This window comes from Hippoglossus hippoglossus, chromosome 6 (assembly GCF_009819705.1).
Source record: "Hippoglossus hippoglossus isolate fHipHip1 chromosome 6, fHipHip1.pri, whole genome shotgun sequence".
Classification (NCBI taxonomy): domain Eukaryota; kingdom Metazoa; phylum Chordata; class Actinopteri; order Pleuronectiformes; family Pleuronectidae; genus Hippoglossus; species Hippoglossus hippoglossus.
This window is the reverse complement of record NC_047156.1, coordinates 26,783,719-26,809,845: the sequence shown is the minus strand read 5'-3', so window position 1 is coordinate 26,809,845 and position 26,127 is coordinate 26,783,719. Positions and strand designations below refer to the sequence as shown.

Sequence of the window (26,127 nt, the reverse complement as noted above, 5' to 3'; positions counted from 1 at the left end):
ACCCTCACCTGCCCCAGCCATGACTACATCACAAACTATTTTACATATGGGAGCATCACAACCCCCCTCTCTGCTTCCACCATAGTTCAGGGACAGGAGTGAAATGTGCATTTGGACTGCAGAACTAATGTGACCTGACTACATTTAGACTTGTTACAGAAAACATTTGTCAAGGCCTCTATTTCAGCATTCATTTGGCTAATGGACATTGTTGAGCAAGTATTCAGTCTTGGGTCTCACCTGAAAGAGTTGCTGTTGATAATTGTAAAAAAAACATGAAGGTTGATTTGCTGCAACAGCATCCTGGTCCTAAATGCACTTCAGAGCAATGATGTGACAAGAGCCCAGTAATAAGAAAGTAAGAGTAAATGTAGGGGAGAGAGAGAGGGCAGGAGACAGGGTAAGATGGAGACATATGACTGGTTGAAACCGAGCACTAAAATGTATTTAAGACATTTCAGATTAAGAGATTCTGTCCAGCTGTGCTGTGTGGAAGTAACTGTGTTGGTAGGCTCGCTTGCAATAAGACAGGGCACAGAATCTATCACCCCGGTGATCAATGCATGATACCTACATTTCTGTCTGACCGCAGACACAGGCTGTGTTTATAGGGCTGGCCACTTAGACTTAAATCTATTTAGTTTAGCTCACTTAAATAACAAAGATCTAATGACTACAATTTGCCTCAAACAAATGTAAATTTTCATTAGAAAACTACCGTATGACAAAAAAACAAATTTGTGAGGTGGAAATTAACATATTAGTGATTGGCTAATGATGCACATTGATGTTTCAGTAAAAGCTGAGATAGAGAGTCTTTCATTTTGTAATTTTTACTGTGTGCCCACCCTCAACCCTGCTGTGCCAACATAGATGATGAACAGCCTCCACACCATTGGCTGTGTTGTGCTCCGATGTGGTTTATAGTGGTCACGTTGTTGGTTTTACATATTAAATCTATTGCCATGTGGAAGTCACAGTGATGTTAGTGTAATCACACTGTGTTCACAAGTGCTTGTCTTGCAAATGTGGAGCTCTGGACTCTCCACCAAGCAGCTCTGCATGTTTCTACCAGAAACTACTCTTCTGGTATTTTGTCTTTTCTTCCACCCATCCATCCAACTCTCAGCCCACCTCTTTCTGAGGGGGAAAAGGCTGCTTCCTGTCCCTTTGTCCAGCTGGCACATTGAATTGAGACTCCTGGAAAGATTAGCACGATCCAGCGCCAGTGCAGCAGAGGGTTGAATAGAGCTGAGAGTCGGATCAGATCTCAAGAGCGGAGAGGATAGGAGAGGGGAAGCGATGCTTCATTCTGAAGGCAAGATCTTCATCACAGCTGCCTCAGGAGGAGAGCGCATCAGACATCTCCTATGAGTCTGACCGTGCAAGCAGAGCTGGGTTTCACATGGGCCCTCACACTACAGCTAAACTAATAAGTCTGTCCCAAGTGTCACTGACTTGTAATAACTTACTGTACTTATTTCTGATTAGATTCCAGATCAAAATTTCTCAAATTTAAGTTTTTTTCTTCTCTGGCTTCAGTTTTTAATTTGTTCAACTGTATTTTGGAGGAATATCAATGTTTCTCGCTGTAAGGTATTGAAAACTACTACAACTAAAATTACTTTCACTTGCAGTAAATCCGTCTCTCCTAATCAATCTAATCTTCTAATTGTTTATATTGAAAATCACAGCAATTTCACAAGTCCCTACACCATAGCTCAAAGTGCTTAGCATAGTTTATTTTGTCTTGTTTTCTGTTAGATACTCCAAGAGTATCTGGAGCAAGCAAATATGTAGTATTTTTAGCCGTGCTTGCAGTGTGGCTTGAGGGATGCTGATGTTGGTCAGTTGGCCCACCACGTTGATCCAGCCTGAAATATCTGTGCAGCTATACACACTTGTCCAGCCGTATGACTCTGGGGAGCCCACTGACCATGTAGCACCACCGTGAATTGGTATTTGTTATTCTTTGACGAAATGTCAGTTACTGTAACTATAACATTTTTGATGGATAGCCTGGAAATTTGGTTCCTACTAGTGGTGGAACTCTGAGATTCTACTTACTAAACTAACCATACCTTACTAAACTCTTCTTTCACATACTGTTGATTAGGGCTGCATGATATATTGAAAATCTATCGTCATCGCGACATCAACGTGTGCAATACTTATCGCAAAAGACTGCTTGAACTGCAATAAATGGTGTTCCATGTGCCATGTGTTCACGCTCTGCATAATAATATATTTGGCCAATCAGATGGAGCCCTGCTGCCCTAGCTAATACATTGAAGATATTCAGATTTTCGATGGGTCTCTCTCTCTCTCTCTCTCTCTCTCTCTCTCTCTCTCTCTCTCTCTCACTCTCTCACTCTCTCTCTCACTCACTCACTCACTCACTCACTCACTCACTCACTCACTCACTCACTCACTCACTCACTCACACACACACACACACACACACACACACACACACACACACACACACACACACACACACACACACACTGTAAACTCAGACTGGGTTAAAACAACAGGTTCTTGTACATTTAGTCGATGACGACTTTAAGTGGACTTAGTGGAGCTGTGCATGGCTCCCTGGGTGTCTGCCCCAGACTTGGTGGTGCTGTGACTGGGCTGTGCGCCCTCTCACTCGGGCTGTGGAGCTGTCCGTGGTCCCTGTGTCGGTAGCCAGGTGGAGGTTTTTTCAATAAAACCATGTTGTTGAAATGGAATGTTTGAAAAAACAAAAAAAATCTGTCTGCATAGACCACTTTCACACTGCGGAGATCCTCCGCAGTTTTTTCCAGAGGTGTGTGTGAACGCAAATGTGCGAGTGAGAACCTCCAGAGTTTCTTTGACTGGCGCCCTAGTATAAAGTCTGCAGATAGTCCGGAGGAGCCGCTGTGAGAACACAGCATGAGATCTTCTGCAAGATTTAGCTGCGAGCGAGTGGGGGGTTAATTACGCTGCTAATATGCTACAGACCCAAAAATGCAAAACAAACAAAAAGAAAACAAATATCGCAGGACGCTAAAGCGGAACACGTAGAAGATACAGACGAGGATGTCAAGAGAGTATGTGATGATAAGGACCGACGATGGTGTCGATGTGGTATAAATAAAAAACACGTGATCTCTGCAGCAGAATTTATACATTATGTCCTGCCTCTGCCTGCTGCATCACCCCTCACCTGAATCCTCTGGAGGACTGTTGCTGCTGTGAATGCGTCTGAGCAGAGAATCTCCCGCTGCGTTGTGCATGTGTGAAAGTCAAACTGCGGAGAAAGTCTGGACCCAGTTCTTCGGAGTTCCTCCTCAGGTCATGTCTCAAAATGGCTATAGATTGCGTTTAAATGGACACAAATATTCTGATACCAACCGGATTAAGCCAATAGTCTGAAAAAAATGCTGCCTTGTAAACTGCATTTTCTGATTTCCTTAACCTGAATAAATAATAAAATCATACTCGGAATAAGCAATAATCCACTAGTAGACGCATTATGTAAATATATGCAACACAAATATATGGCAGTTACCAACTGCTTGATGGCACATGCTCTGGGTGTAAACAAGATGGAAAAGTAAAAAGGTAAAAAAATGTAAATAGCTTTTGCAAAATTAGAAAGAAAACACCCTACATGGTATACAGTAGCATCGTACATTAAACTATTTCAGGTTGGGATTTTAAAACTGGAACAGGCATATGACATAGTAGAAGGCCTTCATTCACTAGTGAAGACCTGTGAATGAAGCAGCCAATAATGTGGATGATCTTAAATCACTTTTCTACTCCAGTAGTAGTCTATTTATCTGCCACACTGATACGTGTGTGGGATTGTTAGACTGTCTCCTGCTGTCCGTCCTGTTATTGCTGCACTCCTCTAGGCTTGTGAGCTGTGTGTGTGTGTGTGTGTGTGTGTGCATGTGCGCAGATAAGATGGTCTGACAGGCTTAGGATTGACCGCCTTGCCTACTGACCTTGCAGAAGGGAGTGAGTGAAGGAAGGCTTTGGTCTCGTTAATCTGCGGGTTTAACCAAATGCGTTAATACACACCGAGCACACGTTCACTGTTTCAACAGCTGACCTGTATGTGTGAAAACTGTCTCTCTCCTTTTTCCTCCCATCTACTTCCATGACTCTTATTTCCATCTCTTATCATAAAGCTTCACCCAGCTGCTGTCCCCGTTTCACCATTTGATCTGTAACAAAAGGAAAAAACGGTCCTGAAAAGAACAAACTGTGGTTGAAAACAGCCCAGACACAGTCAGAGCTGCCATGTAGAGATTGGTGGCCTACTATACTTCCTTATTTAGATTTTTAGTTCTCTTAAAATGCATATGCCTGTGTTTGGCTCTCCTCATATTGCTGAACAGAGCCCTACTCAACACTTGACATCTGATGGTTAAAGGTCGCAGACTGTGGTTTCTAAGTGCCCACAGAAATATCTTGTTTTGAGAAGAGCAGTTTTGTTTTCTTTACAACTTTGTTTCCTTGAAGGCCTTTCAGGATCTAAAACTGCTCACTGTTTTTAGCTATAAATTATATGACTGTACCACCTCCCAGCATAATTTTTGAACTTCTAGGGTGAGGCACTAACACCAAAATTTAGGGTGATAATTCTGTAATTTATCATATGGAATAGTTGTCTGCAAAATCTTAAATTGATAAATTTGCTATTTTTAAAAGATGCTTATTCTCAAATATATCAGTGGAACTAACTTCCTCCATTGACTTTTCTCGCAAAAAAAAGACTGGGCAATTAACCGAAAAGATATCGAAACTGCTAATGTAGGTCAATTTGGTTAATACTTTCCCCAATGGGAACATTCATAAACTGTCCGCTACGTTAATTTTGCATCTGATCACGATCCGGTGGAGGGTGTGTGGGGGGGCTGGCATAAAATCATTGTTCATTAATCGTAATCAAGGTCAAAGTTTGAAATAATCGTGATATTGATTTGAAGTCGTATCGCACAGCCCTAAATTCAAGCTGTTTTTAATTCCCAAAGGATTGGCAACACAGAATTCCTTTTCGTATATTTGTAAAAGTACAACATGCACCTGAGATGCATTAAGTACATATTGAGATCTTATTAGCCAAACCACCTACAGAAGTGGTCAGGGACCCATTCTGACCACATTAAACATTAGTGTAAATTGTGTCGTCAATCCACATACAAGAACTATGTGGACAGAAATTATTATCACACACTACTGTTCCAAACCAGCAAGTTAGCAACAGCCATATAAGCCAGTAAACACAGGAAGGAGTCCTCTCCTCAGTTCTCACATTATTCAAGGCCCTTGTGGATGGAGTGAGGACTCGACCAATCGAAAAGGAAGAACACACAATAACACAGCTTCCATGGTGGCTGCCATATGGGGCGGCTGTGGCTGAGGGGTAGAGCGGTCGTCCTCCAAACAGAAGATAGGCATTTCGAGTCCTTCCCATCTGTATGTCCTTGGGCAAGTTGCTTAACCCTGAATTGCCCCTCATAGAAAAAAAGGGCTTCTAATTGATGTACTGTATGAATGTGTGTGTGAATGGGTGAATGGCAAACCGTACTGTAAAGCGCTTTGAGTGGTCAGCAAGACTAGAAGAGCTCTATATAAATACAGACTATTTACCATATTCTTAAATTCTTCTTCTTTTGTCTGTTTGCAATTCTATTTCATCTACTCATGTTTTTTATGACTATGCGTAGAGCAAGAGTATCATTAATGAAATAAAAGGCTGATTTATAATTTAGTATCAATTTAGGATCTATTTCTTTTTCGCCATATGTCTGACAAAGGTCATGTGTGTTCATACTTATAAAGATTAAAATCCATAGAAGCATAAAGGCTGGCACTGGTATGAGCAACACAGCCAACTAATATAATTGACAATGGGGGTGTCAGATTTACAGTTGACAATGGTCAAGGACACCATGGCATTGGGGGGCCCCCAATTAAAATTCTGCTAAGGGCCCCATTAAGGCTATGGGTGGGTCTGGTTAACAGGGGCTGCATACAATTTCAGATGTTTTACTGGGACACAACATTTTAATTACATAGATTCAACAAACTTCACTGTCACCGAGGTATTTAATTCGAGTTAAAAAACTGTCAAAACTTTTTTTAAATGTGTGTTATTACTTGAAAATGTTAACATGCTCTAATGTTTAGGACACACATCCCTTTCTGAGTACATTGCTGCAGTTTACTTTGTGTTTGTTAGATTCACTCAAGAGTTCATGAGACAAGTATTTAAACACATAAAAAAAAAGCCCAACTGCATCCGTATGGCTTTTTAACTTTGCAGACCTTTAACATTCACTAAAAAAACGTATAATACACTAGAGAAGAGTAAAACTTAAAAAGCACAACATGTCTGCTTTGAGAAACTATTTCACCATTAAAAAAAAATATTTTGATTGTTGTTTGTTGTGTTGGTAACATCTTTCACTTCCACCCTGTGCCCTAAATGACTATTCTTTCAATATGCAACTTTGCTTGAGTGGGTAAAATCCGCTGCTCAAGTGAAGTGCACACTGTTAGTCAGGGGCTTAAACTGTTGGAATTATAGGCTCAGCAAGTTCAAGAGTAATTCTAAACTGTAGATCAGTTACATTAAAAAAAAACAGCATTCATCTCCTATATTCAGCAAAAACATAATGAATTTCCAGATGATTGGCTTTACAGCAACAGCATTTCTGGTTCACAACTGGGATCATTAAGATTATACACCTTTCAGCCAGGTTTGAGTTCAGTAACTGTGACTATACAGTTGGAGCTACAGTCAAGTGATTTGTTTTTCTGTACAAAAACCCTGCAACTTTCCGACACAGAGCCCATCATAATGAATCACTACTTGTGGCTGCTACTGCTACTTGTGGCTTGTCGCTAAGCAAAAGTTACATAGTGTTGCTTCAAGCACTTGATCATATGATTCAAAATGTAACGACTTAAATCATTTGGTTCCTCATTCCTTGGTGCAATTAAGGGAACACTTAGTGAAAAGCTGTGTGCAACTGGACTAGTTAAAAATAGGGATTAGTAAGCTAAAAAACATAAAGGAACACAAGGTGATTTATTCAAAGAAAACTTTGCTAAAACCAATGCTTAAAACTAAATGCAAATAGATACTGTCTGTTATGCTTGGTTGGTGAGATGGGTTCATTAAAAAATCTTTTTAAACTTGATTACATACCAAATAATCAGTTTCATACATACTTGCAAACAAAAAGTTATTTAAAAGGATAAAGGCTGCAGAGAATCTCCACCCTCCTTCAAAATACAACAGGTTTTGAAAAATTGCAATGGAATTATTTTTTAAATATAACAGATAGTGTACGTAAAATCTGGCATGGCAAATAATAATAATATACTCACTATTAAGAAAAAAGTGAAGAAGAATTATTTCTTTATAATTATTATTCTCCACATAGTCTGATATGGATGTGGGATAATATTCCCTATCTACCCAGGGAATGTCTCAGCAGCTGCAAAGAGGAACTGGAGATGTGGAGAAGGACTTGTGGGTTATGTGGAAAAAGAATGAATGGATGAATGGGCTGTTAAACTATGTTACATTGCACAGGTGTTGCTTTTACTGTGTCCACACCCTGTATAATGCAGTATGAGCTACACACAGCTGTGCTATGTGGTCCTAAACTACTTGGCTGGCTATTCTTACAGGCTGTGCACAGTTTCTCATCTGGTGTATTCCAGGAGCATCACATTTAGGAATGAAAAGGCAAAGACAACGTCTCTTTGACAACCACAAAGTTCTCTAAGGTTTCTGAGTCATCAACACGTTGTGGATTCTCATTACTGCAATATTGTCTTGGTTTCATTATTGTTTTCATCCCTGGATACATCCTTTTTTGACAGGAAGCCTGTTGGATTTGGGCAATTCAATGTTCATCATAAAGAACACCAAAACATGTACTAAGAAAAGTCTTGTGTCTCCAGAAATACATTTTCCTACCTAATCAGCTGAAAGTTACAGAATGATGTCACAGTCTCAAGGTCAGTGTTTTGCTGTCTGATAACCATCCAGGATGTGTGGTCAGTTCAGTTTGTGTTCATGGTCCAATGTGTAGGATTTGTCTTTCACATACAGTAGTTTAGTGTGTTCACCCGCGTGGTAAATGGTCTTTTTATGTAGCTTTATGTTGCGCTTTTCTAATCTTGACCACCCAAAGTGCTTTACAGTACAGTTTGCCATTCCCCATTCACATGCACATTCATACAGTGCATCTATATAAAGTGTTTTTTCTATCATACGCACATCTCTCACACGCAGAGGTCACACGGCACAGAGGTCAGGGGCAATTTGGGGTTCCGTATCTTGCCCAAGGACACTTTGGCATGAATCTGTCCATGGTAGAGTCCACGCTTCGTCATTATTACAGGACAGCAGCCTGTTTACAAACCTACTTCACAAAGATGCCTCATCGCCTCTAGGCACAACAGGCCGCCAAGTGTTTATATGTGTGCAGCAATGGTGGTCATACATGCTCGGTCAGGCTCCCTCTCTTTTCTCAGCTTTCATCCGTTCTCTTTTCTGCTCCCGTTCTGTGCGTCTCTATTTTGAGACGCACATGTCTGCCGTGACCCAGCACGTGCCGATTCTGTCAGTTTTAGTCTCAGGCTTGGTTGATCGCAGCAGAACACTCACTCTCTAATTTAAAAAAACCAGAGGGAAGTGGGTTGTGTCCCTCCAAGGCTCCTGTAGCCAGCCCATGTGGACCACCCCAGTCAGACTGGGTGCTGACACAGTTTATTTTGGATTCGGAGTCTCTAGTAGACTCCGCTGGACTTGCAGATCCTTATCTTTCCTAAAGCACTGACCTTTGCCCCCCCAGTTTAAGCCAGTTCCATTTAGCCTCAACAATGGAGAATTATCTTTTCCAGCAGTCTGGGGTTCAGTTAACACAATGTCCCTCACATTCACCATTGGTCTGTTGCTCTCCACTGTTTGCCTGTATGTTCCCCAGATGTGTCATTTCGCACTTTGTGGTTCAGGCTTCACACATCTGTTGGGTGTGAGTGAGTGTGTGTGTGTGTGTGCGCTTGCTTGCTTGCTAGGTGGAGTCCTGTCAGGATGCGAGGGGGGCCAGCTGCTGCCTCAGGGCTGAGAGGGAGGAATGTGAGGAATCCCATGGGAAACCCACTTTGACCATTTGTAGGTTTTTCTGTCTCTCACAGTCCAGCTTGGTGTGTGTGTGTGTGTGTGTGTGTGTGTGTGTGTGTGTGTGTGTGTGTGTGTGTGTGTGTGTGTGTGTGTGTGTGTGTGTGTGTGTGTGTGTGTGTGTGTGTGTGTGTGTGTGTGTGTGTGTGTGTGTGTGTGTGTGTGTGTGAAAAAACAGCATCAATTAACCAATGAACACATCACAGTACGACCGTTGAACCTAGTTAATAAATGGTGTAATAAACTCTACACTGCAAGACAAGCAAGAAAAAATGTATCTATTAATCATCAAGTCATGATTGAGAGCCACCTCACACCACCCTCATTTGCATTTTGTCATGTTTTCTTTAAAAACCCTGGTCTCCATGTCATAACCTTGGGTTTTGACAGTGTTAGGAAGCATCAGATACAGACAAAGAAAAGAAACAGTTTCTGCTGAGAGTGCTATCAGTCTGTCACCAGAGCCGAGAGTATCAGGGCAGCCAGCAGATGATTGTCCTGCTTCCTGGCATTTCCATCTGGTACCATCAGCTGTCTCTGCTTTCATCAGTTACGTTTGTGGTTTGGTCATTTTAAGACCAGATTTGGTTGGAAAGTTTACAGCCTGCCACAATGCTGCTTCTGCAGTGCTCTGTGTTCTTTCAGGCAGCTATAGAAAGTGTTGCCTTCCCGGCTGATGCATCAGCTCAAACATTGTTAGATGATACCCCGACCATCAAGTCAATTCATGTCAACTTTATATATAAGGCATATTTTAAATCAACCAAAGTTTAACCAAAGAGCTGTACATTAAACTATAATAAAGAGAAGTCAAATAGATAAACGCCAGTTTAACCATAGCTTTGTCTTGGAAGGCCTGCTATATTCTAATTTGTCCAGACAGTTTCATAATGACCCAATTTCTTTTTGCACATCTCATGATAACATAAAAAAGTTTATGTAGTGTTCTGAAAGAGCTGTGCAGTTGCTCTGTGGATATTTATCTATGCAGTCTCTTGTTGAGACTCACGTTGGAGAATATTTGCCCAAATTCTGTAAATTACTGTCAGTAAGAGTCAAGTATATAATATAACACATAAATGAACAAAAGAAGAAGACAAACATTAGGAGATGTATGAATAATCAGTCAACTACAGAACTTACAGCAAGGACCGAGAAGTAGGACAAAATGGAATGTGGTTGGAGGCAGACTGACTCAGAGAAGGAGCCATGGAGAAAGTGAGGAAGAGGAGCAGCAGGGATGAAGGGGTCGACTATCCATCACTGACGTTTAGGTCATTAGTCTGTTTACAGAGCACTGGCCCTGTGCTTTCACTTAACATGTAGAACCAATATTTAATTAAAGCATAATGATTCACAGCGTTTCACTGCATTTCATTTAGTTAAGTCTTGACTGGTTTCCTCGTTACTTTCACAAAGGTCAGTTAAAAGTGCTGAATCCTGGCCATTCCTACATTGACTTTATTTATACTCATACCAAGGATCAACCTTTATCAACAAGCACACAATAAATCATCATGTTTTGGTGTGGCGAATGGGTTGATATTTTCTCTGTACACATTCAAGGCAAGTGCAATTGATATCCGCTATCTGCAACATTGATCTAAACATATTGGCATTGGCCTTAAAGCCAATACTATTAGAACCCCAGGGGGTTTGAATGTTATGCAGAGATTGGCTTACAATGCATCACTGCTATGTTTGTGATTACAGTATTTAAAGGGGACATATCATGAAAATTCCACTTTGTTAGTGCTTCTACACGTTAATGTGGGTATCTGGCATGTCTACCAACCCAAAAACTCTGGGAAAAACCACTCGCGCGTTTTGTTATGGTTCCTCTAAGTCAGAAACGTCATGCTTGAGTGACTGGGATGAGCTTCCTGTGTACTGTGTCGTCACAATACACTGGAAGTCTCCCTACATGGCCTTGGCCCACCTCCCACCTCAGCCCCCCCGCCCCCCCCACCCTCGTTACGCCGGGTTTGAGAATGGTGCAGCGCAGCGCTGCGCAGCACCATTCTCAAGCGCGCAGCCGCCTGGCTGTTCCGCGCTGGTCAGCCCGCGATTCTGCTTTCTCCGCTTGTTGTTGTACCCGTTGAATGTCGGGGTTCGGGGGTAAATGATGGTCTTCATAGCCCCCCCCACCCCTCTCTTTCTCTCTCTGTCTGTCTGCGTGTGTGCTTGTAGTGGATGGGCAGAGGGGGACATTTAATTATGTGATTGGGGAAATTAAAACTCCAGGACAACAGAAGGGGAATACAAAGTATAGGATGCATATTTGATAATTTATATCATATAAAATATGTAATTTATATCGTTTAAAATCATGGGGGGAGAGGGGAGCTGGCTCATTAGCATTTAAAGGAACAGGCACTCAAAACAGGTCACTCTGTGGAGGGCTGTTTTATACAGGGTAAAAAGGGTGCTGTTTTAAATGATCCTTGTGGTATTTTGACCAAAGTATGTTACAGACATTTCATTAAGACCCCAAGGAACCATATCAACTTGTGGTAAAATGGGCATGCTATGTCCCCTTTAAGAGACCTGTTAAATTCAGAAGAGCCAGTGTGTTGTGTAGGGGGTAGATACTGAACCCTGAATGGCCCGTCATAGAGAAAAATAGATGCACTGTATGAATGTGTGTGAATAACCTGTACTGTCAAGACTAGAAAAGCCCTTTATAAATACAGACCATTTACCATTTGTTTGTTGAGTTTTGGAATGACCGATGTCAGTATCACATCGGCACCACTGACAAGAATGGAAAGGTTTGCTTTAGCAAGAGCACGGAGGGGGGCTGTCACAGGAAGAGGAACTAAAACCTTTGACCCACGACTTTCTGTCCAGAAATTAGACCGAGACCCAAGCTTTGACACAGATTAAATCACCTGGTGAGTTTAAAAATATACCGATGGGCCATAGCTTTCTCGATAAACAGGTGGTGTGGAGTAAAAGGATAAGTTGCTTTACACCCAGTTGGCTGAGACACGCTCAGAATGACACAGACATCTCCGGAGCGTTTAGGTGCCGAGTGGTTCAGCATGTAGAGGCAGTAACATGTTTATTCTGCTGCACTTTGATGTAGATCTCTCTCAAAGATACAGATAATGGCACACTGTAAGATAACTACAAACAAGCCTAATGTGGAACTGATAACTGACAACCTACAAACACCCTGTTTGGAATTGATCTCAGTCTACTCTGCTTGGTTGCAAGAAAGACTATGGATACAGACTGTCTGCTGTCGGGAGAATGGAGAATTGCCTTCAGAGTTAAACCGCAGTTTGCCTTTCACACATGCACAATGCAGCGGGAGGTTCTATGCACAGAGAAACCATGTGTACAAGTGAATACTAATGTTGTTTCACATCTAAGTTTGAAGAGAATCACTTTCACCATATTCAATTTATAACACTGTTTGTCCACGTTATTCTTCTTTTTCCAAAAAGACACTGTTTCAGAGATCACTTCAGATACTGCAACAAACTGTTAGCTTGCTAACTAGCTAGCATACTCACTCACCAAAGGAGCCAAGTCTATGACACTGTGTGATACCATACAAGCAGGTGAAACAGATGAATTTCATTAACTGTAGTTCAGATCCATTGTGACCATCACACTGAAACAAACTTGGAAAGTCATTATAATGTTATCAGCAATTTGCCAGGATTACTGCAGATGTTTCGGCGAGCCACACGGTCACAGTGACTGGTTGTTTTTTCCTGTTAATCCATCACACCTGTTAAACAGATATCGGACAAGCTAAAGTGGAGTATCCCGCTCAAACCTAAGTGTGACTGGGGTCATTGTTGGATTAGTTTCACTTCATTTCCTGGTGTTTGTTTCGTCATGGTAGCATCAGTAGGTAGTAACACATAGCTGCCAAATGGCAGTGCTAACCGCAGGAGTAGAGACAAACACACCGGAGCCCCTCCGCGCTTTCATACATCGGTGCTATTTCATCATGGAACTTTGTGTGTGTGTGCGTGCATGATATTTTGGTCATTGTATGTTGTAGGTTCTGGCCAGTGGCGAAAAATGTTTAAATGCATTTACTTAAGTACTGTGCTGTACAGTTTTGAGGCACTTAAGAATTTCCACTCACACATTTTGGAAGGACATATTTATTTGACGGCCTTGGTTACTTTTGGTCTTGGTAAAAGTTACTTTTAAGATGAACATTCAACACTATGGTTAAGGTAACAGGCTTTTAAAATACAACATATTCAAAAAGTGTTTATCACCATTATTCCTATCATATATAAAGAGAATATCAGGGTCAGAGGCAGATACTGGAGTGGTCTTTGCAGAATGTGGGTTGGAAAAAAGTGCACACAGACAGACCAGCTGAATGTCAGGCAGACCAGTGAAAATGTTTTGTCATACTTTTTAAGTTACATGGCTGCAGGGGCCACAGAGTGTGTTCATAACTCACAAAGGGACAGAACATCATCCATAACTGTGCAAACAAACTGGGGACAGAACGATGGGTTAAGAGAGTGTGAAGACTAGAATCCAGCCGGCCGTCACACCATGTCAGTATGTCCTGTGGACAGAGTGAATGAAACCGTTCCCCTGCAGATGTACCCTCCCTGCAGGTGGCTGATTTGAAGAAAATCACATTATGTTTTCAGGTTGTTTGATGTACTTCCCGTTCTTGTGAATGAGTTATTTCAAGAATGCCTTGAGGGAATCCTTTGGCACAAACATTCATTTGGACACGGGGATTAACTGATATGATTTTGATAGCCAAAGGTCAAATGTCATGTTTTTGGCGTCTTTATGATGGTATTTCTTTGGGGAATTTGACCAGTTGTCAATTGGACTCAAAGACTAATTGATTAGATTCCGGTGGTCCTATGAGTCTGGAAAGAAAACGTATGTAGACTGAAATTTTACTGGTTGGTAGAGGCATACAACCGTACAGCGGTAATTCCAGTTATCCTGACTTCTGATTTAAGGGTTTAAATTTTATTTTATTTCCGACATGTTTCGTTGAATTGGCATTTTACTCCACACTAACCAGTTACGGCAGAACAAGTCAATCTGGAGCACTTTAAGGAGCCCCAGATATGGCACATCAGTTTGCCAGCTCTTGGATTTCTGGAAAATCACAAATCAATTTAGAATTACTGGAGCATCTGATGATCATTTGAATATGGAAAACCTCCAGCTTTCTACTCTAAGGCTCACAGATGCTCTATGATAAGAGCAACAGAGCTTTGCAGCATTCCACACGTTGTTTTTATTTGTCGAAAGCAGGAGGATTTCTTTGAGTGCAGTAGTGTCTCTGTCTGTTTGCAACACTGATATTCAGAGTCAAAGATATATGATATATATAATGTATATACTGTTACACACTAACTGTCACTTCAAGGTTAAATTAGTTTTATTTTAAAAACAGCTTAACTGTAACAGGGAATTAACAGTTTAAATGACTGATAGAGGAAGTGTGGGGTTACTGCCCCAGCAATGCTGTTTCAAAGTTCAAGCTCACCTGTTAGAGCTGCCGCCTCAACCCGCAGAGGCCCTGGTTAGATTCCAACCCGCAGCCATGTATGCATGTCCTCACCCATTCCTTTTCTATCCCCCTTTCACAAGCTTACTCTGTCCTATCTATCAAAGGCGATAACTAAAAATAAAATAAAAAAAGTTAGAGCCAAAACCATTGTCAAAAAATCACATCTATGGTATATATTTAGAATCAAATGAAAGCCAAAATGCCTAATATTTGCCTGCTCCAGCTTATTAAATGTCCCATGATTTTAGAGAGGGTTTGACAAACATAGCATTTTCTTAGCCATTTTAAACTAAAAATCTATTAATTGAGTTCAAAGAAAATGAACAGGTCAATAGATAACAAACCCCTTAACTCTATGTGTCTACCTTTCAGGATCATAGTCCAATATCTTTAAGTACTATTAGGGAAACCAAAAAAACATTATTGTCTTTTAATTTGAAAACATTAAGTGGGAGCTTTTGGACTAAAGTTCTGAAACATTGGTATGTGGTCATTCAATAGTTTCTGATGGACATTATCCTCAGTCAATACTTGCTCAGTTTCCTGGTTTTACACTGTTTTTTTAGAGGTTCATCTATCTAAAAAGTGCTGCTTTGTCTCTTGTGTCACTGCAACTTACTGGAAACCCATGATGCTTCCAAGTCCAGTAGTAGTGGCTGAGAGTGGTGCTGAGGTCTTTTTAGGACAGGCAGGCCTCCTTCCCTCCACCCAAACTCTCTTCCAATGCACTTTTTTCACGAGACACGAGCCACCGGCTACCCCATTAATCACAGCATTGTTTGTGTGTGTGTGTGTGTGTGCGCGTGTGCATTGTTTATAGATGTGTGCTTTGTCAAGTTAATGTTAACTGTGTGTTTGTGTGGCTGCTCTTTGCATCTTAATGGCAGTAGGGAATGGAAAGTTGGCACAGTAAGGAGAGAAACAGTAAGATTTATGTTATAAGGGAAGCATTGAGTGAGAGGGATAGAAAGAGAGTGGATGAATGGGGATGGTGCGCAGGAGGGGGAGAGGAAATGTTTTATTCCCTCTATCTGAAAGCTTTTCTTGCTGGCAGCCGAGCTCCTGGCCTTTTTCCTTTTTCAGACAATTAATCAACTCTATTTCCCAGCTTCAGCCCCATCCCCCCCAGGCCCTGTGTGTGTAAGAATGTGTGTATGATTGGCATCTATACTTCTCAACTCTCATAGCTTTTTTCACAAAATGGAGAAAGCATTGCATTTATAATCTTACCCACTAATCTTACCCAAATATATATATAAACAGACATATATACTGTTGTTAAATCCACTGTCTGTGTCCTTAGGTGAGTCTGGTCTTGGGAAATCAACACTCATCAACTCACTGTTCCTGACTGACCTGTACTCTAAGGACTACCCTGGGCCATCCCAGCGCATTAAGAAGACTGTGCAGGTGAGCTTATTCAATCTTTAGCTCTACTGTGGCTTCATTCGTGTATGTGTGAAGAGAATGAGAGATGGAGGGACATAGAGGGAAAAAGCAAGGCCACAGGGCCTGGTTTTGTCCTTTTATGGTCATGACAAACTGAGGAGGAGGCTACATCTGGAGCAGCAGAAGACAGAGGGAGGGAGGGACGAGAAGCAATTTGGGAAAACCATAAAGGACTGTGAAAGAGAAAGGAAGAGAAGGAGTAAAAAAAGAAAGAAACCACTCTGTGGCGGGAGCAAAGGGTTGAGGGTAAAGGAGCGTTGAAGCCAGGAGCAAATGCAGGAAGGATGCAGGTAGAAGATAAAGTGCGTGTTTATGTGTTAGAGAGAGAGAGATGTGACAGTGGAGAGACAAAGAAAAACAAAGAGTAGTGGTTTGAGAAGGTCAGTAGTAGGGCAAGAATGTTCTCATGAAACGTAACCAGCACCCCCACACACACAGTTAGGTACACAATATTTGGACACCACCACAATGCATTTGAAACATAACCATAATGATTTAATTGAAGTATAGATTTCCAGTTTGAGTTTCTTATCAAACACACGACCGAATGAATTGATGAGCTGGTGTACCTGTCTCTCACTAACCGACCTGTTTGTGCTATCACTGTGTAAAGTGAGTCTTCATAAGCCGGAGAGGCATACACCTTTAAAATTCAACGTTTCTCTGTTGTTGTTTGCCTGACACAGGGCATCAGGAGGGACTCTGGTTGTCCAGTGTGTTTCTCTGGTTACTTAAAATACCGGCATCAAATGGTTAAACGGTTGTGGTTATAAGAAGTGACAGTGATGTGATTTGAAACGGTTCAAAAGTAGTCAGCTGGAAATGTCGAGGATTTCTAGTATTATTTGCAAATAATACACTCTGTAGACCTTCATCATAAAACTATGGCGAGACATTGCCAAAGCTTTTGAAGGAGTTTGGAAACACCATGACTTCATAGAGTTGGTCGTCCACCCAAACGAAATAACTAGACAAGAAGGTTCTAAGTCAGGGAGGTGACCAAGAACCCAATGGTCACTCAAAGGACAGTGTTGACATCTGTGTACCTGCTAATTCGTTGTTTCCTTGCAGACAGTGGTACCAACTAAGCATGAGCTCCACTATACTACAATAGTTCCAATTTCCCATGAGGTGAAAAGATGGATCTCCTCATCAGCTAGACCTTTTAAGATGGACGTTTCTCACCACCTGGCTAATACCATGCTTATGGTGAAGCATAGTGGTGGCAGCATCACATTATGGGGCTTTTCTCAGTGGCAGGGATGGGTAAGACTATTCAGAACTGAGGGAAGATTGAACACAAAATACAGAGTTTTTAAAGAAAACCTGCTCTTCAAGGAAGAAAGAGATAAGGCAAAGCTTGCAGACATTTAACCAAGAGGACTTAAAGCTGCATTTATAGGTTTTAATTAAGTACTTTTATTTGTGTTGGATTTTAGTTTTTGGTTTTTAATAAGTTAGTCTTTGACTATTTTATTGTGGATTACTAAGTGTAAATTGATGGTTATGGATCTTCTGTCAAGCAAAGTAACTCCCATGAACAACTGATAAAAACCATGAGACAGTTGAAAGTCAGAGGAAAATATTTTAAGTCGACCATTACTAAAATTTTGCCTAGATGTTTTTGTCACAACAAAAATTCTGCAAGAATCAATTTCTTCATTCAGCATTCATGCTCTCACTAGATCAATTCATGAGTGGTCATTTTTATGGCTACTGGGCAGTGATGTATGGTTCTGTACCCTGGTACAGTGGAAGCTGTGAAGGCACATCAGGTGATGCCCCTGTATCTTTTGCATCTCCACTTAACAGCACTTCTGTTGTGTTCCAGTCTAGGCAGCAGCACGTTGCTGAATGCACTCTGTTTGGGCGAGACTGAAAACATTAAGATCCTTTTGCTTCAGACTCCTTTTCGGTCCGTCGCTCACATTAAACCTCATGTGAACCCCACAGGCACAACACGGGTATAAACGCTCTCCTGCATGTAACAGTTAGCATGTGAAAGTTTGTTTGCCATGGGTGCTGTGGTCTGAGGCTGAGGCGGAGAGACGAGGTCAGAGTATTTATATTCCAGAACAATCTTGTGTTGTGTCGCTCACTCACATTCCCCCAGATCAGATTTCTTTTAAATGATAGTGTTGAGACTGACGGCATTCTTGAGGTTTTCTCTCAATCTGTTTTCCTTCACAGAAACAGTGGAAATAGCAGAGTTGGTTTTGAGATTGGATGACATGTCATGCACAGACACTTACAGTACAAACACACTCTTTTAAAACACATGCTGGATGCACAATTAAGTTCAGATATGTCAAGGAACTGTGGTGGATGATATATTTGTATATGCTCAGCTGTAAAGTCAGACAGATTATCTCAAGGTTTGTGGAAGCTGAAGAATGTTTGTGTTAGAGTGAGAGGGCTGTAGTTTGAGTTAAAGGGGATCCTAAAATAACTAGATGGCCTTGTGAAAGTATGAGGCAAAGTGTGGGACGAGTGAACGAGCTGCAGGAAATACTGGATCTGTGCGAAAGTGTGTGATGAGTTAGAGTGGTTCTGTCTGCTTTCACTGTTTCAAGCCACAAGCAGAAATCCATCATCATGTTATTTTCAATATATCATATGTAGGGCTGTCAAACAATTAAAATTGATTAATTAATGGTGATTAATGGTGATTAATCACCATTTCTAAATGCCCGATAAATCACCATTTTCTATGTATATTGTTGTGGGAACGGAGAGATAAACGACAGAAGGCGGATATATACATTTAACTTTTGTTTTTTTATTGATGACAAGCCCAAATGATGGCGTTATTAAGATTGAAAAATAAAATAAATCTAAAACATACCACACCATAATTAAATTTGGCTGTCTCTTTGCTCTGCATCTGAGCAAACATAGGATGATGTTATTTAGAAAATGATTTAGGTGACAAACGTCCGGTCATGTGTTTGGTTCTGAATCGATGGTGTCGGATCATGTCTGCGTGTCGCTCCGCTCATTTTAACACTGAGTCCTGACTGTGAGCGTCTCGTGTTGTACTGAGCACAAAACGTTGACGAGTCATTTTCATGATGTTTAAATGCAGCCTCATAAACTCTGGAGCGAATCAAACAAACACTAAGTTACTTCTTGTTCTGATCAGGTCCTGATAACTAGTGATGAGTGTTTATTAGTTCAAGTGAGAGCAAAGTGGAGGAGGACACAGAAACTCCAGTTCTGTACAAACCAACTGCAGCTTCTGCTCTGATCATGAAGCAGCGGCGCTGATCACTGAGCAGCTGAGACCAGAGAAACTCTGAGAGCTCTGATCTCACTGCGTGTGTCGCTCTGAGCGAATGAGTTGGGACGGGTATGGGTACATGGAGCGGGTCATTCTGTGCATGCGTTACAAAAATTAATGGCCCTAATCATATGTATATATGGATCTTTAATTACTGGCACTGTCTTTTATCAGTAGCAGTCTTCCATGACGATCCAGAGATCGCTGCATATTTTGCAACAGCATTCATGTTATATTTGACAATTTTAGTCACAACCTTATAGTTTTCTAAAATATTTAATGGTTAAATGTATAAAAGATATTCACTGGCACTAGATGTCCCGATAAAGCACCATCATCTTAGACTAAAACTAATGCTTCGTCGGGCACACCTCTGGCCTACCTTTAGCCACAACTCCACCCTCAGGTGCACAATGACACACTTTTAGTACTTGGTGCGCTATCTTGCAACACTCCAAAAGTTGTTTCAAGTACACTGTTAGTGTCTTTGTGAGTTTCAGACCAGTACAGTTGTCATTTTCCCGTCCAGTGCCATCGTTCTTTAAGTAGAAAATGCACTTCTGCCCGTATGAGCACCCATGGTATTTTTTGAGCATTGATATATTGAGGCAGTTCAAACCTGTTCTGAATTCAGTAGTGCAGTACAGTAACATTATTCATTATCAAGATAGTAATATGTTCCTATAAGAAGGTGCACAAGGAACGTACACTCTTATTGTTACACATTGATGATCTGTTTAAAAGTGATACAATTTCCTCTGTAGAGGAAAGTTCACTCTTACAACCTGACAAATCTGCCAAGGTGTAGCAGGCTTTTACAGTGAAGGGGAGGTGGCACTCTTTATTACTTTATTGCATGCCATGCCCCAAATCACACCCAGGATTAGTTAGTCGGTATTTAAACTCCACTGTTACCGACAGTTTAGTTCTCTGCATCAATTCTGTCCATGTTCAGTTTTAATTACTTTTACAGCACACATTCTCATGCATAAATCATAAACCAAGTTTTGAGATTAACTGTAGTTTAGCACATCTTAAAGCATTAGACAGAAATGCAATAGACTTTAAGGCCAGAGATTTACTTGCTGTTTAAACACTCGTTCGCGTAGACAACCGGCGTAGACAACGTAGTTGTTCACTTACTTGCCGATGTACTACGTAGGATACCACTAGAGGGCACACCAGAGAAATCAGACTGTATAGAACTTCTGGATTTGCATGATGTAAACAATAAACATGGCAAATCTCTCTTAATTTCTGAGGACGTGCACGACCGATGCTCCAAATGGAAGCAGGGTACGCGAGGCAGCCATCATGCTTACACGTACGTGAAGTTAACAGCAAGTATATTTCCAGCTTTAGCTTTCAACCTTTAAAGGTCACTGCAGCAGGGCCTTTCCTTCAAACACAACTTGGTACTTCAACTCCCTCATGCCAGTTCTAGGGTTTGTTTCCATGAAGGGTTACACTTAATGATTGAATGCATATCCAGTGATGGATGGATACCATCTCCTCACTGGATATTTGCTATTCACACTGAATTTTTGCTGCTTAGAGGAAGGAAATATTGTCTGAATCCTCCCACATACAACCAGCAGATAATGGTTTCAGTGGATCTCCCAGCAGGTTGTGTGGGTGCAGAGTGATGATGTCACATAATTAAACATGCAAGCCAACGTGTGTGGGCCCGTTTGTGTTGCCAAATTGTATTCTAAAGTGTATTTCCAAAGTGCTGGGTCAATCATAGAAGGATTATCAGAATGTCTCAACAACTAGGATCCGAGTATGACATAGGCTTCCATACAGATTCAGAAGGTAGAGGCTGTGACATGAATTTATGTTTTTCAACAAGGCAGGGCACAAATATACTTAAATCTGTGGCTGTTGCTGTGATTTAGGTGGAGCAATCCAAAGTTCTGATCAAGGAAGGAGGGGTCCAGCTGACACTCACCATTGTGGATACACCAGGCTTCGGAGATGCAGTGGATAACAGTAACTGGTGAGTAGATTTCATGCCTCAACGCTGGTGCCAGGCAGTGGCTGGAGGCATGTCCGTCTGTCCACATGTCTGTCCGTCCGTCCACACGTCTGTCCTTCCTATTCTTGTGAACAGGATATCTCAAGAACGCCTTGAGAGGATTTCTCCAAATTTGGTACAAACTCATGGTCTCAAGGTTTAACTGATAAGATTTTGGAGGTCAGCATTCAAGGTCACTGTGACCCTTGTGAACATGATATTTCTGCAACACCTCAAAGGGATCCTTTCAAATTTTCAAATTCAATTTGTTGGTCAAAGATCATTGCAAAATTAGGCTTTTGGTCTTGTGAATGCAATATCAAAAGAACACTAAAGGATTGTTCTATTAAATTTGGTACAAATGCTCAGTTGGAGTCACAGATTAACTAATTAGATTTGGATGGTCAAGGTCACAGTGGCCTCATATTATTATGAATGCAATTTGTAAGGAACACCTGAAGGAACTGAAATTACATTGGTTGTCAGAGGCATCAGTCTGATCAGTTTTTTTGATCTTCCTCTTCTTCGTCTCCTTCTATCTTCCCAGTTGGCAGCCTGTAATAAACTACATCGACAGTAAGTGTGAGGACTTCCTGAATGCAGAGTCGAGGGTAAACCGCAGATCCATGCCAGACAACAGAGTCCACTGCTGCCTTTATTTCATTGCACCCTCTGGACATGGGTAGGTACTGCATGTGATGAAAGTGCAATTGGATGAGATTTATGTAATAGGGACTGAGTAAAAAATAAAATAATCTAAGTAGGGCACTTACTCTAACCAATAAGCCGTCAGTGTTCGTGTCGTGATGTTCATCGTTGTGTCACACCTCTTATAATAGCCCTGATGAATGAGGGTTAATGCATTAACACCTAGTCAATGCCTTATTATGTTGAATCAGATGTGATAAGTTCTGTAAATAGTTGTGACAAATGTATTTAAACTCTCCGTTCTGTCTCCGGTGCTTCGGTTGCCCTCATCATCATGTTATAAAGTTTTTATGTTGTGTAGAAGACACTTGTTTGTAATCATGGGTTATCTAAATTTGTTCTGGGTAAGTTGAAGTCACAACACTGTCCCAGTGACTGTGCTGATGCAGCGTTAAAGTCTGTGGAAAACCTGCAGATTCTTAGCCATGTCTTTAGTTCGCTTGACTCTTTCTGCCGTTCCACTCAGCTCCTTCTCTTTGCAGCACATATAGTGTCTGTGCCATAGACGAGGAGGCTGGCAGCCAGTGTTTGTGACCCACAAAGGTTATATAACCCACTTCTGCTCATGCTCAGTAGAGTTCTGCTCTCCGTCACTGAATCACCCAGTCAGTGAGAGTGAAGGCAACTAACAGAGGAAAGCATCTCCTCTCAGACAGACTCTCTCTGTCCTCTGACACCCTGCAGTGTCCGTCACACTTTAAAATGTGGATCTATGTTTCCACATTGACATAATCTTTTGTACAAGGAGTTTTCTCTCTCCACAGTAGCCCAGTGTTTGCTCGTTGTGGTAACTGTTGGGTTACACTATAATATAGTATGGTCTTGACCTTAAAGTGTCAAGTGCCTTGAGTAATGCATGTTGTGATTTGGCCCTTTACAAATAACATTTAATTTAAATCTTTAATCACTTGTGTTGTTTTTCTGTCATTATACAGTCCAAATTTCCATTATACCTACTAAACATTTACATGTTAACACTGTCATTGTGAGGCATGTGAGTGTCCTGATTTTGCAGTGTTTGTTAATATTTATTTGACAGCAGTCAGTTCAGACTTGTTCCATAGTGGAAGTTTGAAGGGGATACTACAGGTCTGAGCCTCACTGCCGTCGTGACTGTTGCGTATAAATCCCAATCCAACGGCCGAATGGTCTGGATTCATACTACATGAGTGCATACGCCCCGGACATCATGTCCTCAGTTCTACTTCCAACTCGTTCCTCTACTCTATATAGTATAAGTATATAGTTTCTAAGCATTTGGTTCATCCCTTTGTTTCTCCTGCAACAGCTGCAGTTTAACAGTTTGCATGTTGCAGACTTCAAATGTCACGGACATGTGGCTGTAAAACTTAGAACTCTGGCATCAGCCATAAAGGTATGTTTCCAAGCTTTGCTTTGGAAAGATGGGAGAGGTTCCAACAGTGAGTCTTTCTCTCACTGCTGCTTCAAATATATCACTGTCAGTGAACAGATGATTTATCATTTTACACTGAAAGGAATAATATTTCAAGATCACAGAAGTGCCTTGACATTTGGTATCTTCTCAGGTCCTCAAGTCTGACCCGCCACAGACCAGAGACTCTGACTCTATCTGGGGCCACAGTCACTCCAGCCCTGCCCTTATGCTGCAACACCCACTGACCTGAGCCTGTAGTAGCTCATTCACACACACTTTCTGTGTCCCTGTGAACTAGTGAACCACTGAACAGCTGTTTCTTGCCCTCTTTGTTTTTCTGCATTCCTGGGATGAGTAACTCTCATCCCCTTTATTAACACACATTACACACAGACATGCACACATGTTACAGAACCGTGTCCCCAACATAGCATGCATCCTTTGCATGCACATCAATTTATTTCATATCGGCACAACTGGATACCAGCACAGTTATATATTTATAGAGTTTTCTTCCATTGTGCTGCACATACTCACTCTCCCACTCACTGCCCACATTGGCAGAGAGCCCACCAAACTGCCTGACCAAAGCTCTCAGTCTCTGGCCACACAGTGGAATATCAGTCCAGCTGAGATGGAGAGCCCACCATGGTATTACAAAGACAAACCCTCTTAAGCCATGTCACCACAGAAGAAGAACAAATAGGGCATAAAGTCAGTCACACTCTGTCTGCTTTATTGTGTCTTTGCTGCAAGCTACCTGTAATGCACAGTTGTGTTTGGCCCTCTACTGGTGACCCACTGAACTACATTTTAGCAACACGGGAAGGAAGTATATGTCTTTTCCTTTTGGAATTGTTCCTGTAAATTAATTCTTCTATACAAGGACAATCTCAATAACATCCACCAATGTTCGATTACAGTTTTACTGTTTACAGGGTTAGGGATTAAAGATTAAAGATTAAATTAATAAAATACATTTTCTTCAGTGATAAACCAACTAAGCATTGATCAGCTGAGTAGAAAATGACTTCCATTAACTTGTTAATGAGTTGGGTCATCAGCCGCTTGCACCTCTGACAGTTCTTTCTGTTTCCCCTTCAGTCTGAAACCATTGGACATAGAATTCATGAAGAGACTCCACGACAAAGTCAACGTCATCCCTCTCATTGCAAAAGCCGACACTCTGACCCCTGAAGAGTGCCAGCTCTTTAAAAAACAGGTATGTGTTTTTATCACATAAGAGGGATAAGCACTGCTGTTCACATAAGACAATTTGTGGCATATGTGGCATCTTTTTTAAGTAATAATTAGACATTATTGGAAATATGTTTACTAGCTTTCCTTTTAAAAGGAAGCTGAAGATCTCAACCACTCTTATGCCTAATTTAGCCTAGCTTAGCATAAATAATTGAAGTTGTTAAAAACACTGAAAAATGTCCAGTTCACAACATTGTTTAAATCCATAACTTGTCATTTAAACATTGATGTTTGTGTACAGATAAAATAAACTTGAAGCAATGTGTTAATTAGTGAGTTTTATAGGTGTTGGTCTCTTGAACTGTTGACAGAGCCAAGCTAGCAGTTTCATCCTCCTTAATGAAAGCATACCCTTTTATGCAAGTTCAAAAATGTTTTGAACTCGCATAAATGTCAAACTAATTCTAAAAGTATTTGGAACTAACTCATTTTCAAGCTACAAATTTATGCAGGCCTATGTGTGTGTTGTTCTGATTACTCTATCCCTTCCTCAGATAATGAAAGAGATACAAGAACACAAAATCAAGATTTATGAATTCCCAGACACGGAGGATGACGAGGACAACAAGCTCATCCGAAAGATAAAGGTAATGGACCACACAGTCTTGTTAGTAGTTTAATACCTGCCTCTGATTGATCACAGCTGGAAGACGGGCAGACAGAGAGGGAGGGAGAGAGAGAGTCAGAGACAGCCAAAGGTCAGGCTGTCCTTTGGTCATCCAACCCCTGGAGCTGCCTCTTCCCTCCGCACGGCAACCAAACTCATAATTAACTTTATAGACAAGCGCATTGAAGAGTGATTGTTGCCCTTGTGACTCTCGGCCCCAGTTACTGTTTCCTCTGGCATGATATCCACCATACACGGTGACTTATTTTTTAATGGTGATGTTGGTCATCATAAAGACAGAAGGTTTAAGTCAGATATATTTGTGTCATCAGGTGTGTATGGTCAGTGGCCACTGAAAGCAACGGTCACACAACGTGAACAGTCATCTAAACAGCAGGGAGCTGAAAGAAGCTTTTGTGGGTTAAAAAAAAAACTTTTAAAAAGTTGTGTGTGTTCCCCCTCCAGGAGAAGATGCCTCTGGCTGTAGTCGGCAGCAACGTGGTGATTGAGGTGAACGGCAAGAAGGTCAGAGGTCGCCAGTACCCATGGGGCGTGGCAGAAGGTAGGTTCACCAAGGTCTACTGCCCAACAGAAAAAACACAATTGTAAATTTGTGGCCAAGTGACAAAGGGAGGTGAACTATAGAATATATTTCAAGCTTAATAAGAGAAAGTGTTAGGGATGTTTTTTTACTCTACATGCTGT

General features: G+C 41.3%; 1 protein-coding gene across 6 annotated transcripts in view; it reads left to right on the top strand.

Moving 5' to 3' along the window:
* Positions 1–26,127, top strand: part of LOC117762793 (septin-7-like) — a 48,685-nt gene that overhangs the window by 8,593 nt on the left and 13,965 nt on the right. For all 6 annotated transcript variants that reach the window (XM_034587406.1, XM_034587404.1, XM_034587405.1 and 3 more), the window contains exons 3-8: positions 16,009–16,115; positions 21,333–21,433; positions 21,999–22,133; positions 24,660–24,777; positions 25,310–25,402; positions 25,888–25,984. In XM_034587406.1, the coding sequence (XP_034443297.1) occupies positions 16,009–16,115; positions 21,333–21,433; positions 21,999–22,133; positions 24,660–24,777; positions 25,310–25,402; positions 25,888–25,984 (651 nt within the window). The remainder of the gene's footprint in view (positions 1–16,008; positions 16,116–21,332; positions 21,434–21,998; positions 22,134–24,659; positions 24,778–25,309; positions 25,403–25,887; positions 25,985–26,127) is intronic.